This window comes from Lynx rufus, unplaced genomic scaffold (assembly GCF_022079265.1).
Source record: "Lynx rufus isolate CCGP_SWC_20201006 ecotype Redwood Valley unplaced genomic scaffold, mLynRuf1.p SCAF_15, whole genome shotgun sequence".
NCBI classification, from domain to species: Eukaryota; Metazoa; Chordata; class Mammalia; order Carnivora; family Felidae; genus Lynx; species Lynx rufus.
In genome coordinates this window covers 43,256,066-43,271,281 of record NW_025814829.1, presented here as the reverse complement: position 1 = coordinate 43,271,281, position 15,216 = coordinate 43,256,066, and the positions used below count along the sequence as shown (strand labels likewise).

Below are 15,216 nucleotides of genomic sequence, written 5' to 3'. Positions count from 1 at the left end.
CAATTTTCTTTCCTTGATGATTTTTGATATATTACTCCATTTTTTTTTTCTGACAAGTGTTACTGTTGATAAGTCCGGTGATAATTACATTTTCTTTTCCTTAAAAATCACTGTATCTTTTTGTCTCAGTGGCCAAAAGATTTTTTCCCAGTAATTTTATTGAACTGTATCTTTGTGTGGGTCATTCTGGATCAGTATTCTGGGGTATGGTTGGCTTTATCTGGGATTGTCAACTGGGGAGCACCTGCACTTAGCCTGTCCAGCAGGGACAGAAGTTGGACTTCTTACACAGTAGCTCAGGAACCTCAGAGAGAATGTTCTGGCAGTCAAGGCAGAGGCTTTCTTTTATGACCATCTTCTGGAAGTTAGCATCAATTTTGTTCATCTTCTGTTCATTAAAGCAGTCACAAGCCTGTCCAGATGACATGACAGGTGACATAGACCCCAACTTTCAATGACAGAATGACAGAGACCTTTTGGCCATGTTTTAAAATCATGATGGCATTTTGTCTTAAAATTTGCCTAGCATTGGGGTGCCTGGGTGGCTCAGTCAGTTGGGCGTCCGACTTCGGCTCAGGTCATGATCTCGCGGTCCGTGAGTTCGAGCCCCGCATCGGGCTCTGGGCTGACAGCTCAGAGCCTGGAGCCTGTTTCGGATTCTGTGTCTCCCTCTGTCTCTGTCCCTCCCCTGCTCATGCTTTGTCTCTCTCTGTCTCAAAAATAAATAAATGTTAAAAAAAAAAATGAAAAAAAAATTTGCCTGGCATTAAATTTAATAAAGTCAGTAATCATGCAGTTTAGTTTAAATTTACAGGTGATATTTGCCAAGGTTGTTGACAAAATAAAGTATAGCTTTTGATATATTTTAGAAGTGTACTTTATCAGAATGGGGGATACTTATTGTCATTAGTAGCCCAGATATAGTAACAAATATGAATATGGCTTTATAAAATATATACATTTTATATTTACATATACATTTGTAAAATATATACAAAATGTGTACATTTTGGCAGTTTATAGATGAAAGTTGCAAGTAAAATCTGAAATGTTTCTCACTAAAACAGGGATAAGAAATGTGAGGCAGTGGGACTATGTTTTGCACTATCATTTCTTGCTAATACACCTTGTATTTAGATTTGTGTAAGTTCAAGCCAACTGAGAGTGCCTTGATTTTATTTTCATAGTAAATGAATTAAAAATATGTTATATTTATGAGAAGCAAACTATTTTCATCAGAGTACATAGAGCATTTTAGTAATTTAGATTTAGCCTGCCTTCTGATAAATGGTTTTTAAAAGAAATTGTAAAGGTGGTTTATTGAATTAGAAAGCATTACATGATTTTAAAAATATAATCTTAGTTTAATTTTAGAGTGACTTTTCTTTATGGTATTATTTCATAATGTAAATAAATGGCAATGTGGGATTACACAGCCACAGAAAAACTTGCCCTAAGTAGCATAGTTTATAATGTCTGATCTTAGAGCTTATCTAATTCTGCCATGATGTTTCAGAATAAAATTACATGTATTTGTATAGTGTTCTTGTTGTAATAATGCAATAAAACCAGTTTTATTAACTCCTTCAAAATTTATTTTGCTTTTACAAATCAAAACTCGTAGTCATGTTGTGTGTGTGTGTGTGTGTGTATAAGCATACACATATACACATGTATATCTCTATGCACATACATATCATGTATATATGAAATGTATGCAACATTTGAAGACTGGTTATATCCTGGCGGGCAGCCGGAAGGAGAAAAAAAGTATTGTCTTTTAACCAGCTATATAGGTCATTCACCAAGTAGCTCTTGTCATTAATTTGATCCTTGTGAGTAAAGAATCTTGCCATTCAACGCCTTTTAATTTTTATTTGCAGGTAAGCTTTTGGGTTGTTAGAGAAATTCTTCATGCTCAGACATTAAAAATTAGAGCAGAAGTTTTGAGCCACTATATTAAAACTGCTAAGGTAAGAAAGACTTGTATTTTTATTTTTGAGTGCAGCCATTCAGCATTGTGAGTGACTATTTGCCCGTGATACTTTATTTACTATTTACTGACCCTGGAAAATAAGACCTGTTGATTAATATGTTGACTCTTTCGATTGGATGCCTGTTTTCTTTGCCTTTTCTTTATTCTTCCTGTCTTCCTCCCTTTAGCTCTCCCCTCCCTGTCTTAGAGTAGCTGGAATATATTACTTATTTGACTGGATAAGTAGGCAGAGATCAGATTATGGTGAAGTATAGTATTTACAAAATACTGGACTCTTCTGCAGGTAATTGAGAAAGCCTTATAGGATTAAGTAGGAAAATGTATATCGATTATTTGTTTTTGAAATCTATCACTGCCAACCCTGTGGAGAATAAGACTTTATTTTTAAAGGAATAGTATAAAGAGGATGTTAACCAAATATGTTAATTGAGTAGTTATTGTGGGGCATAGATAATGAATGCAGCAAGAGAAAAGGAACATGGATTTCAAGGATGGTCAGAATTCAGAGAGGAGGGTGAACAAGGCATTCCACAAGAGGATACTAATATTTCCTTAAAACTGACAACTCTAAATTTATGGTAAGTTCACTAAAGGGTGGTATAATTGTAGCCACATCTTCACCATTCTTAGAATAAATTCATAACTTACCTCATGTCTGAATGAAGGTGGACTAAAATGAGAATGCCATTTTTACAATTTTAAGTTATCGTAATTATTTTAAAATTGTAACTGCTATAGGTCGGAACGCCTCCGTAATTTCCTTGCACACCTGGAAGCAGTTATATTCTAACATTCTGTGGCACTAGGTGGCAGAGCTAGCTTTCAAAATGTGATCTGTGGCAATGTCATAAAATTTCTGAAAACATTCTCTGTGATATGTTTGATAAATATTGGGTTTTAGCTAGCAGAAATTCATGTCTTTTCTCCATACATTCTGAATTTGTTTTTTTCTTTTCTGGTATTTTTGTTAGTTTTTTTATGGGCTTTGCATGTTCCACTCAAAACCACCAAATTCTGCCTATCAAGCTCGTTGTTACCTTCCTCCTCGAGTAATCATGTAATTCCAGTTCAGACTTTCAGACTTTTAAGTTATTTTTGACAGTAGTTTCTTTCATCCCAAGCTGTAAATTCATAATTTTTTTTTGGCTCACACTGTCTTTTAAATCCCTCTATTCTGACTCTGCCTTCTGTATTCCGTCTGTTTCAAAACTTGCAGGTCTTTTACTTGTTTAGTAGACTGTGTCCGTTAGGGTTCTCTGGAGAGACAGAATAAATATACATGTATGTAAAATGTATAAAGAAGATTAAGCAATTGGCTCCGATGGTTGGGGGAAGGGGCTGGCAAGTGTGAAATTGATTGTAGGGCAGGTGGACAGCCTAGAAACCTCAGGCAGGAATTGAAGCTGCAGTCTTGAAGCAGAATTTCTTCTCTGAGAAACCTTCAGTTTTTATACTCTTACGGCATTTCAGCTGATTAGATGCAGCCTACCATATTATCAAATGTAGTCTCTTTTATTTACACTTGATCTTAGCCAAAAGGCCGACTGACTATGGATGTTAACTGTATCTATACAACGGCTCCACAGCGAAACTGAGGTTATTGTCTGGTTAAATAACTGGGTACTGTAGTCTAATCAAGTTTGACATATAAAACTAATCATCCTATAGACACACACAAAAATTGTAAAGTATATTTTAAGTATCAAAAGAATCATAAAGTGGACGCCCATGTCCCCACTGCCCACTGAACTCTGATAGGCCTCCGCATACGCAGTCCCCTGCCCTCCTGCTACCAAAGGAACCATTGCCCTGAACTTTACGTTAGCTTTTCTTCTCTAGTTTTGTACATATGTGTGTTCCTGAGTAATAGATTGTTGTTTATATTTTTGAATTTTGTTTAAATTATTCCATAATTACTTTTATACTTTTATAACTTGGTGTTTTTACTCAGCACTGTTGCCGAATGGCTTTGGGTGTGCCTCTGTTGTAGAGTGTTCGGTTGCTTGCATTTACCACCAATTCTTCAGTATACTCTGGCTTGGATAGTTACCAGATTTTTGTTGCTGTACACATGGCTGCTAGAAAGCTGTCTTGTGGGATTCTCTTTGTGCTCATGTGAGGGGTTAAGCCCTAGAAGTATAGAGAGAAAAGATAAATTGCCTTTAAAGAAATGACGGAACAATAGCTTTCATTGAACGTGATGAGAATGAACATTTTTTCAGTGTTGGCCATTTAGGTTTTCTCTCCTGAAATGTCTTCTCAAGATTTTTGAACAGTTGTCTCTTATGGTGTTGATCTTTTATTGATTTTTGTTTTTTAATTTAATTTTAGATACTGCTTCTCCAATATATGTTTTTATATCCATCTTTATATTTGTGACTTCTCTTATTACTCTTTTCATGTTATCTTTTCATATAAATGTTCTAACTTTAGTAGTCAAACTTAGTGATCTTTAATTTTTATTATATCCTTTAAGAGTATCTTATTTAAGGGGTGTCTGAGTGGCTCAGTTGGTTAAGCATCCGACTTTTGATTTTGGCTCAGGTCATGATCTCCCGGCTTGTGAGGCCAAGCCCTGCATTGGGCTCTGCGCTAACAGCTCGGAGCCTGCTTGGGATTTTCTCTCTCCCTGTCTCCTTGCACCTCCTCGACACGTACGCGTACTCTCTCAAAAGAAAGAAATCATCTTAAAAAAAAAAAGAGTATCTCATTTAAGAAAATTTTATAGCTTTGATTTTTGTATGTGAGTATTTATGTGGAAAAAATTTTTTCTGTATGTAGGAATTATGGATTATTCATATTTTTCATTTGAGTATCTGGCACCATTTTTTTATTGAAGAATAATTAACAAACAATATCCTCTTTCAGGTATATATCAGTGATCCATTATTTTTATGCATTGTGAACTCAATAAGTCTAGTTACCATACAGAATTATCATAATATTTTTTACTATATTTTTATGCTGTACATCACGTCCCCTTGACTTACTTATTTTAGAACTGGAAGTTTGTACCTCTTAATCCCCTTCACCTATTTTGCCCACTCCCCCAAGCCCTCCCATCTGATAATCAACAGTTTTTTTCCTATAAATCTGTGTCTGTTTTGTTTGTTCATTTGTTTTTTAGATTCTACATTTAAATGAAATCATGCTATATTTGTCTTTGTCTGGTTTATTTTACTTAGCATAATACCCTCTAAGTTCAACCATGTTATCACAAATGGCAAGATTTCATTTTTTTTTTTTTTAATGGCTGGGTAATATTGTATTGTATCATATATACCACATCTTTCTTCATCAGTCAGTGGACACTTAGGTTGTTACTATATCTTGGTTATTGTAAATAATGCTACAATGAACATACTGTGAATTTTGTTTTCCTTTTCTTTAGATAAATATCCATAAGTAGAATTGCTGAATCATACAGTAGTTCTGTTTTTAAATTTTTTTTTTTAAACGTTTATTTATTTTTGGGACAGAGAGAGACAGAGCATGAACGGGGGAGGGGCAGAGAGAGGGAGACACAGAATCGGAAGCAGGCTCCAGGCTCTGAGCCATCAGCCCAGAGCCCGACACGGGGCTCGAACTCCCGGATCGTGAGATCGTGACCTGAGCCGAAGTCGGACGCTTAACCGACTGGGCCACCCAGGCGCCCCTGTTTTTAAATTTTTGAAGAACCTCCCAGTGCTTTCCATAGTGACCACATCAGTTTACAGTCCCACCAGCAGTGTGCGAGGGTTCCCTTTTTCCCATATCCTTGCCAGCAGTTGTTATTTTTTGTCATTTTGATAGTAGCCAGTCTGACCAGTATGAAAGGATATCTCACTGTGGTTTTGATTTGCATTTCCCTGATGATTAGTGATATTGAGTGTCTGACACCATTAAAAAAAATCCTTCGTTAATCTTTATTTTATTTTGCCTAGAAGTATCTTTATGTCATCTTGTTCTTAAAAAAATGCTATTCCAGGGGCGCCTGGGTGGCTCAGTCGGTTATGTGTCCGACTTCAGCTCAGGTCACCATCTCACAGTTCATGAGATCGAGCCCTGCATTGAACTCTGTGCTGACGGCTCAGAGCCTGGAGCCTGCTTGTGGATTCTGTCTCTCTCCCTCCCTCCCTCTCTCTCTCTCTCTCTCTCTCTCTCTCTCTCTCTGCCCCTCCCTCATTTGTCCTCTGTCTGTCTCAAAAATAAACATTTTTTAAAAATGCTATTCCGTTTTTTTGTGTTTCTTTAGGCACCAGGAATTAGTGTCTTTTTAGTCCTCTGGGAAAATAATAATCTCCCATTATCTCTCAGATAATTACTTCTACCATTGCTTTTTATCATCTTCTTCTACAACTCCCTCTAGATAAATGTTGGCCTTTTTTTTTTTTTTTTTAAACCTCTTATGTCTCTTAACCTTTGTTTGACATTTTTTTAAAACACTTTTTCTTTCATGTTGCATTCTGGATAATGTCTTCATGTTTAATCTTCATTTTGAGGCCAGTACCTAACGTCGTTCTCATTTGTGAATTCCTGTTTCCTATGTGTGTTCATTCTCCATGTTTTTAAGATTGAGTTTTATTGGGGCGCCTGGGTGGCTCAGTCGGTTAAGCGTCCGACTTGGGCTCAGGTCATGATCTCACAGGTCGTGAGTTCCAGCCCCGCATCGGGCTCTGTGCTGACAGCTCAGAGCCTGGAGCCTGCTTTGGATTCTGTGTCTCCCTCTCTCTCTGCCCCTCCCTGGCTCACACTCTGTCTCTCTCTCAAAAATAAATAAACATTAAAAAAAAAAGTTAAAAAAAAAAAGATTGAGTTTTATTGAGTTCATATTTCTTGAAACTTTATGGCAATTCTTTGAGACCTGAGTTAAGGTGGTATATTGGTTGGAGTTTTTCAGTTAAAAACAGGAATTTTTTGCTCTGGAGTCTTTTGGTAGTGGGTGAGGACCATTCTAAATGATTTTTAGATAGGACCATTAGGATGTAAGCACATGGTAGTATGAGGAAATCTGGGAAGTTAGCAATAAATGTCAAATAGATCTGTTTAGCAAACTGATGGAACCTAATGTTAGGTAGGAGTTCTACAAGGAGACTGTAAAGCAAGGCCTAGTATTGGAAAGCAGGTTGGTGTCCCAACATGAATGAAGAACAAAGAATCTGAGAATTCAGCCAGGAGGAAGCAGAAAATTGAGGAAGGCTGTGGAAGGCAGGTTTGAACCCTCGTCCTGGAATTATGAGGATACTGAGTAGGAAACCATATCAGGATCCTGGGTGTAGATCCTTTCATAAAACTGGGATCATAAGGCAGAGGCTTAGCATTTCAGTGTAAAGGAGACTCCTTACTGGAAACTAGGGTGCATGATCATACTAGGTAAACTTGATGCTGAGCTATAACTTTGGTTTTCTTAATATATTACTGAGCTAGAGGTAGATGTGTTCCCAACACTTGGGGACAATGCCAGGTTAGAACACGGAAATTCTGTTGTGGGCCAAAATCAGTTTACTGTAAACATGGTGGGTACTCTAAAGACAAATCTCAATAAGGGTGATAAGTACTGGAACACTACCAATTGCCTAGATTTTACTCATTGTTAATCTAAAGTTTTGTTGTGTTTATTCTTTTTATTTTTCATCTCTCCTCTCCCTTTTTCTTAAATCTTCAGAAACTGTATGAGCTGAATAACCTTCATGCACTTATGGCGGTGGTTTCTGGCTTACAGAGTGCCCCAATCTTCAGGTTGACTAAAACATGGGCGGTAAGTAAACTTCCTAGTTAATGACAGGGTTGGACTTTTTGTTGGAAGTAAAGATCTATTTACTTCTTTTGTAGTTCTCAGTAAGGTTAATGTTATGATAATAGATTTGGATCTTTAAACTATTTTGTACTGTTTTTTTTTTTTTTCTTGAAACCTACATTTTCCTCTCTAAGTGTTTCACTAGACTTGCCAGGTAATTTTGGGATAAATTATAGCTCGGTTCTTACTTTCTGCCATTTAGGAAATCATTTTTGTAGAATTTGTGTGAGCATCTTTGATAACATAGCATTTCATGTTTACTGATGGGAAAGTGTTTTTTTTTTTGCACTTAATGTTTTTTTTGTATTTAATCTTATAAAGATTAAGCTTTCGGAAAGTTCGAGGAAGATCTAAATGGCAACTTTCAGTGAATATTAAATATTAATATTTCCATTTTTTAGTTAAATGGAATGTTACAACATTACAAACATTAAATTACCATTTTTTTTTTCAACGTTTTTTATTTATTTTTGGGACAGAGAGAGACAGAGCATGAACGGGGGAGGGGCAGAGAGAGAGGGAGACACAGAATCGGAAACAGGCTCCAGGCTCCGAGCCCTCAGCCCAGAGCCTGACGCGGGGCTCGAACTCACGGACCGCGAGATCGTGACCTGGCTGAAGTCGGACGCTTAACCGACTGCGCCACCCAGGCGCCCCGTAAATTACCATTTTTTAGTTAATAAACTCTTAGATTTTTTCCTAAGGAATAATGAAAAACCTGATACCTAACATGGAATTATTCAGTGTTGCTGCACATTCTGATATATGTTTATTATATTTGGTTTTATCACTTTGACAAGGTCAGGGTGTTAATTTTGACTTCTGCAAATTTATGTACCTTAATATTTGAGTGATGTGATACTGGTCTCAAGCTTTCTCGGTATTTTTCATTTAGATGTTATATAAGTAAAATTTTAGATCCAATTAAATCTTTATTACATTTTGTATAAAAGATTATTGTATTTTTTGGGCCCTGTGATAAAGACATGACTAACTTTTAAAACTTTAAAAAAAAAAAAAACAACAAAGAGAGCACAATAGAATATTTGTTATGTAGCATATTAAGTATCATGGAAAAAAATTTAAACAATGTTTTTTTTTTCTAACTAAAATATAACCATTTTTAATTAGCATAGTATTGCTTTTACTTTCCGTAGTATCTGAAGAGACAGATGTTTCTCATGAAAACCAGGGTGCTTTACTGTATTGGAAAGACATTAAAATGGGAGAGCTTATGATCCTGTTTATATTTTATTTGCATTTAGAAACACCTGAGTGAAGGGCTTTCTTACTTTAAAAATTCTTTTTAATAATATGGCCTTATTCTCTCTTCTTAAAATCTGAATTTCACTGGGGAATGGAAATGATTATAAATATACAATAATGAATTCCATCTTTGAAGTTTTTGGGGAAAGAATTATACTCTGATTTATATTGTGGTTTATAAATGAGATACATCTCCCTCAAGTTAATTTTTATTTTTCTTTAAGATATTTTTGTCATCTCCCTCATGTATTTACATGGAAAATAATTTTTTTTATTTAGCAATTTTGGTTATTAATCTGAATAAAATCTTTGGTGTTTATATTAAACTTTAAAATAGTCAATAGTGTGCCAGGCACTAATTGCTTGACATAGAGCAGTAAATGATGCAGACAGAGTCCCATTTTTATACAGCCAACAGTCTGCTGGGAAGAGATAAACTGTAAATAAATAAATAAATGTTATATCGTAAAGAGTGATGAATGCTCTGAAGAAAAATAAAGCAGATTAAATGGGATAGAGAGAAAGCAGGGAAGTATTTTATATATATAATCCACCCTTGAACAATACAGGGATTAGGGATGCCAGCCCCCCTGCACAGTCAAAAATCCACATACAACTTTTGACACCGCCCCCTCCCCGACAGACTTAACTACTAGTAGCTGACTGTTGACTTGACTGTCTTAGCAATAACGTGGAGTCAATTAACACATATTTTGTATGCTATACATATCATATACTGTATTCTTACAGTAAAGTAAGATAGAGAAAAGAAAGCGTTATTAAAATCACAAGGAAGAGAATATGCATTTATAGTATTGTACTATAAAAAATTCCCATATAAGTGGACCTGTGCAGTTCAAACCCGTATCGTTCAAAAGTTAACTTTGAATGTATATGAATGGTAAGAGAGTCTCTGGTAACGAGCTGGAGGAATTGAGAGAACCATTTGTGTGGAAATCTGGGAGAAAAGAATTTCAAGCAAAGGTGATAGCCAGTACAAAGGCCCCGATAATGTTCAAAGAATGGGGTGCTCGGTGTTGACAGAATGGAATAAGGAGTAATTGATGGTAGGAGACTAGTCCGGAGAGGTGGCATCAAGTCAGGTAATGGAGATACTATTTACTGATATTCTGGGGCCACTGTGTTGGCAGTGGGGCAGGGGGGGGTTCTATTTTACACAAAGACAGTTTGAGTTGGGTGATAAATATCCATGTGGAACTGTAAGGTCAGAGTTAGGTATATAAGTGTACAGTAGGAGTTGGGGCTAGAGATATATATATTTTTGATCATCAGTATAAAGATAGTATATAAAGCATGAGGTTGGATAAGATCATCTGAGTCAAAAGTACAGATGAAAAGCCCTGGAACTCTCTAAGATTTAGAAATTGGAAAAATGAGGAGGGATCAGCAAAGGAAATATCATGGGAGGAGTTTCCTACAGTCAAGTAATGAAAGTGTGTCAAGAAAGAATAATCACCCCATGTCAAATGCTGCTGATAAGTTGAATTAGGTAAGCACTTTGAGATGGCCATCGTATCTGGCAGTTGGAGAGGATTGGCAATCTAGGCAAGAGTGGTTTCAGTACAGTGGTGGAATGAAAAGAGAATGGTGGAGAAAAAATAGGACATCAAGTGTAGAGAATGCATTTGAGGAATTTTGCTGTAAATGGCTGGGCTGAGGTACTGCAGAGAAATCTGGCATTATGTTTATATGCTAGTGCAGTGATCTAATAGAATGAGAGAAATGGTAGGAGAGCAAGGAGTTCTGCACCAATACCCTTGATCAGGCAGGAGGGAATTAGATCCAGTACTGTATTGGAGCAGAAAGAGTTTATCCATTTTTTAAAAATATTTTTATAAGTTTATTTATTTTGAGAGAGAGCAGGGGAGAAGGGGCAGAGAGGTGGGGAGAGAGAATCCCATGCAGGCTCTGTGCTCTCAGCACAGAGCCCTATGTGGGGCTCGAACTCACAAATCATGAGATCATGACCTGAGCCGAAGTCCGACACTTAACCAGCTGAGCCACCCAGGTGCCCCAACAGTTTATCCATTTTAACAGCAGAAGAGGAAAATGCATTTGGTTACCGATGCAGGTAAGTTGGTAGATTTGGTGGTGAGATTCTATAGAAATTCTTCTGATGATTTATTTAAGACATAAAAAGCAGAGTCCTTAGTTGAGAATGTTGGAGGAGAGGTGTTGGAGGTTTGAAAAAAGAATGAATGAATGAAAGTCCTGCAGAAGAGTGTCAGAATGAATTAACTAGGGAAATATAGTAGGTTCGGTATGGTAGGCCTTACGATTGAGACTTTTGATCATGTATTTAAAGTGAAACCAGTCAGCAAAGTCATGCATTCTCCATCCAGGTGCAGGTGCTCAGTATAACCCTGGAGTAGTGATGAGAGTTGTGTGTAACCAGAGTTGGAATTATTTTAGGCTTGTTTGTACCATAGTGAGGTCAAGGATAGCACAGGAGATTAAATGTACAAGTTGTTTCAGTGATAGGTGAGGAATTTAACCCAAGTAAAAGAGATAAGGAAAAGTGAAAAAGTAGTATTGGTAACTGGATTGGAAGTTCTGGTGCAGGCAGTACTTATTGGATTCAGGATGGTCAAGGGAATAGAGGCTGAGAGTGGTAGAAGTTAAGATCGTTGGGTGTAGGAGAAGTCAAGGAACTGAGAAACCAGGGTATTGAGAGTCTCCTTTATGTGAAGATTGCAGTCACCAAGATATGAAAGTAATGTTGGTTTGCAGACTTTTTTTCTCCAGCTACTAACATCTTTAAGGTATAATGGGGAAAATGACTAGCAGCTCTATTAATGACAGTAACATAAGCGTTATATATCTCAGTGCTCTCTTGGTCACTATAGTGGCCGCTAGCCACATGTGGGTATTAAATTTGAATCATTAAAACTGGGGCACCTGGGTGGCTCAGTCCGTTAAGCATCTGACTCTTTGTTTCTGCTCAGTTCGTGATCTCACGGTTTCTGGGTTCGAGCCCCACGTGGGGCTCTGTGCTGACAGCGCAGAGCCTGCTTGGGATTCTCTCTCTCGCTCTCTCTCTCTGCCCCTTCCCCACTCGCTTCTCTCTGTCTCTCTCTCAAAAATAAATAAATAAAACTTTAAAAAACTAAAAAAAACTAAATTTTAGTTCCTCGGGGCACCTGGGTGACTCAGTCAGTTAAGCATCCAACTCTTGATCTGCGCTGACAGCACAAAGCCTGCTTGGGATTCTCTGTCTCCCTCTCTGTCACTGCCCTTTCCCCACTCGTGCTCTGTTTCCCTCTCTCTCAAAATAAATAAACACTAAAAAATAAAATAAAATTTACTTCCTCATTCACACTAGCCAGTAGTCCCGTGTGGCTAGTGACCATTGTGTTGGGCAGCACAGACACAGATCATTTTCATCACACAAAATTCAGACAGCACTGATCTAGTGTTTGAACCTAGTAGAAGCTGGAGGATGTTAGGAAGGAAAAAGTTCTGAAGAGCAAGGAGCCAGGATTGCACCCAACTTGAATCCAGGCTCATGTTACAAGAAAAGCAAGAGAATGCTTAAAGGAAAGTTTCAGGATGGGGTTTTTGCAGAGGATGGACCGTGAGACCCAGAGAGTACAGTTGGAGGGGACTAGGAGGGGTAGAGTATTGGGCCAAGTCCGAAGATAATAAAGATTGCATGTGTTTCATGCTAGTTTGGGCTAATGATTTTTAATAACAAATAAGGAATTGAGAGTATTTGGGGGGTTTTATTTATTTTTGTTTGTTTTTTGTTTTTTAATTTTTTTTCATGTTTATTCTTTTTTGAGAGAGAGAGTGTGAGCAGGGGAGGGGCAGAGAAAGAGGGAACAGAGGATCTGAAGCAGGCTCTGCGCTGACAGCAGCAAGCCCAGTGTAGGGATCGAACTCACAAACTATGAGATCATGACCTGAGCCAAAGTCAGATGCTCAACCAACTGAGCCACCAGGTGCCCCTTTTTGTTTTTTTTTTAAACTGATAAAAGGAATGTCTCCCCAGAGTTATAGTAACCTAAATGGAGAGAATATTAGGAACATTTTCTATAACATCAAGGAAAAGGATGCCCATTTTTATTGTTTTTATTCAACATTGACATCTTAGCCAACACAATTAGAAAAAAATGATTAAAAATAGTAGGGTTTATTTTTAAAAAATTAGGCAGAATTACTGTTTGATCCAGCAGTTCCACTTCTGGGTATATATCCAAAAGCAGTGAAAGCAGAGACTCAGGCATTTTTATACCAGTGTTCATAGCAGCGTGATTCACAATAGCCAAAAGGTGTAAACAGTCCATACATCCATCACCAGATGAATGGATATACAAAATGTATACACATACAATGGAGTATTATTTAGCATTAAAAAGGAATTAAATTCTGACACATTACACCATGGATGAATCTTGAAGACATTATACTAAGTGAAATAAGCCAGACAAAGAGACAAATACTATATGATTCTAAGGTACCAAGAGAAGTCAGATTCATAGAGACAGAAACTAGAAGATGGTTGCCAGGGGCCGAAGGAGGGAGGAATGGGAAATGGGAGTTAGTGTTTAATGTATGTGGAGTTTCAGTTTGGAAAGATGGAAAGAGTTCTGGCCATGCACGGTTGGTGGTGATGGTTGGTTGGTAATGTGAATGTACTTAATGCCACTAAAGTGTACTCATGAAGATGGTTAAAATGGTGAATGTTAGGTGTATTCTGTCTGCCACAATTTTAAGATACAGGGCTTATTAAGGTGACTGAATATACAAACAATATATAAAATTAGTTGTATTCTAAACAATTTGAAAGTGTCACTTAAAAGGACACCACTGTTTACAATATCAAAGAAATACAGTAGCAAACAATAAATAGAATAATATATGAAAGACATGTGCAGAAAACTATAAAACTTTATAGGGAGTTATTGAAAAAGAACTAGGTTAGATGGCACAGTATCTGATAGGAAAGCTTAAAGATGGCGTTTTTTCCCAAATGCACATAGAGATTATATGCAACTTGAATCAGTCCCAAACTGGGAGTCTGGATAAGATTGCTTATAAAATAATATGGAAACATAAAAGGTCAGTATAGCCAAGTTATTTCTGAAGAAAAAAATGGGGTTGGAGGCTTGGACATTTGCCCTAACACATACCGAGATGGATTATATTATTTAGGTAATGTGCAATTAGTGCAGATGTAGACATATCGACCAGTGGAACAGAATAAAGAACCCCCAAAAAGATCATTGCTTTTATAGAACTCTGATATATGACAGTGGTGGCATTGTAAATCAATGAAGAAAAGAGGGGCTGTTCTTAACTGGAGCTGGGAAATTAGTTACCAGTTTGGGGAAAAAATGAAATTAGGCCTCAAAAGTCACTGTCAGATGAATTAAAGAGTTATATGCAAAATGAAAAACATTGAAGCTTTTAGAAGAGGAAAAATTGCTTAATATCTCTCTGGCTTAGCATGAATAGATTCCAACTTGGGATCTGTAAGTATATTTTAGATAAGATACAAAAACCTCAAGCAGAGAAAGAAAAGATGAAAAAATTTTGGTACGTTAAAGTAAGAATTTCTGTTCACTAAAAGATATTTAAAAATCTTTTTAAGTTTATTTATTTATTTTGACAGAGGAAGAGAGCATGAGTCGAGGGGAGAGGCGGGGAGAGAGGAGAGAGAAAATTCCTGACGCAGGCTCTGCATGCTGTTAGCGCAAAGCCTGATGTGGGATTCGAACTCATGAACTGTAAGATCTTGTCCTGGGCCGAAATCAAGAGTCTGATGCTTAGCTGACTGAACCACAAGTGCCCCAAAAGATATTTTAAAGAAAATTGAAAAGAATGTGTAGCAGTTGCAACTGGTCAAGAATTTATATCCAGAGTATATAAAGAATTCTTACAAAGCAAAAGGAAAAAGTAAGAAAAATGAAAAAGTATGCATTATGATGGTACTTCATAGAAGAAGACATATGCATAGAAACAGTGAAAATGAACTACAGCCACACGCAACATTATGGATGAAATTTCATCATCAGAACATTGATTGGATAAAGCCAAAGATTAAAAACAGTATGCTATTCTTTAGTCAAAAATCAAATAAAATTTCAGTCAAAATTTTTAAAAAAAATCAAATAAAAGAGAATGATAAACACAAAATTTAGGATAGTGATTATTG

At 36.8% G+C, this 15,216-nt stretch overlaps 1 protein-coding gene across 3 annotated transcripts in view; it reads left to right on the top strand.

Annotated features, from left to right (window-relative positions):
• The window catches only part of RALGPS2 (Ral GEF with PH domain and SH3 binding motif 2), a 200,701-nt gene that overhangs the window by 70,306 nt on the left and 115,179 nt on the right, over nt 1-15,216 (top strand). For all 3 annotated transcript variants that reach the window (XM_047076945.1, XM_047076946.1, XM_047076947.1), the window contains exons 6-7: nt 1,884-1,973; nt 7,641-7,733. In XM_047076945.1, coding sequence (XP_046932901.1) covers nt 1,884-1,973; nt 7,641-7,733 — 183 coding nt within the window. The remainder of the gene's footprint in view (nt 1-1,883; nt 1,974-7,640; nt 7,734-15,216) is intronic.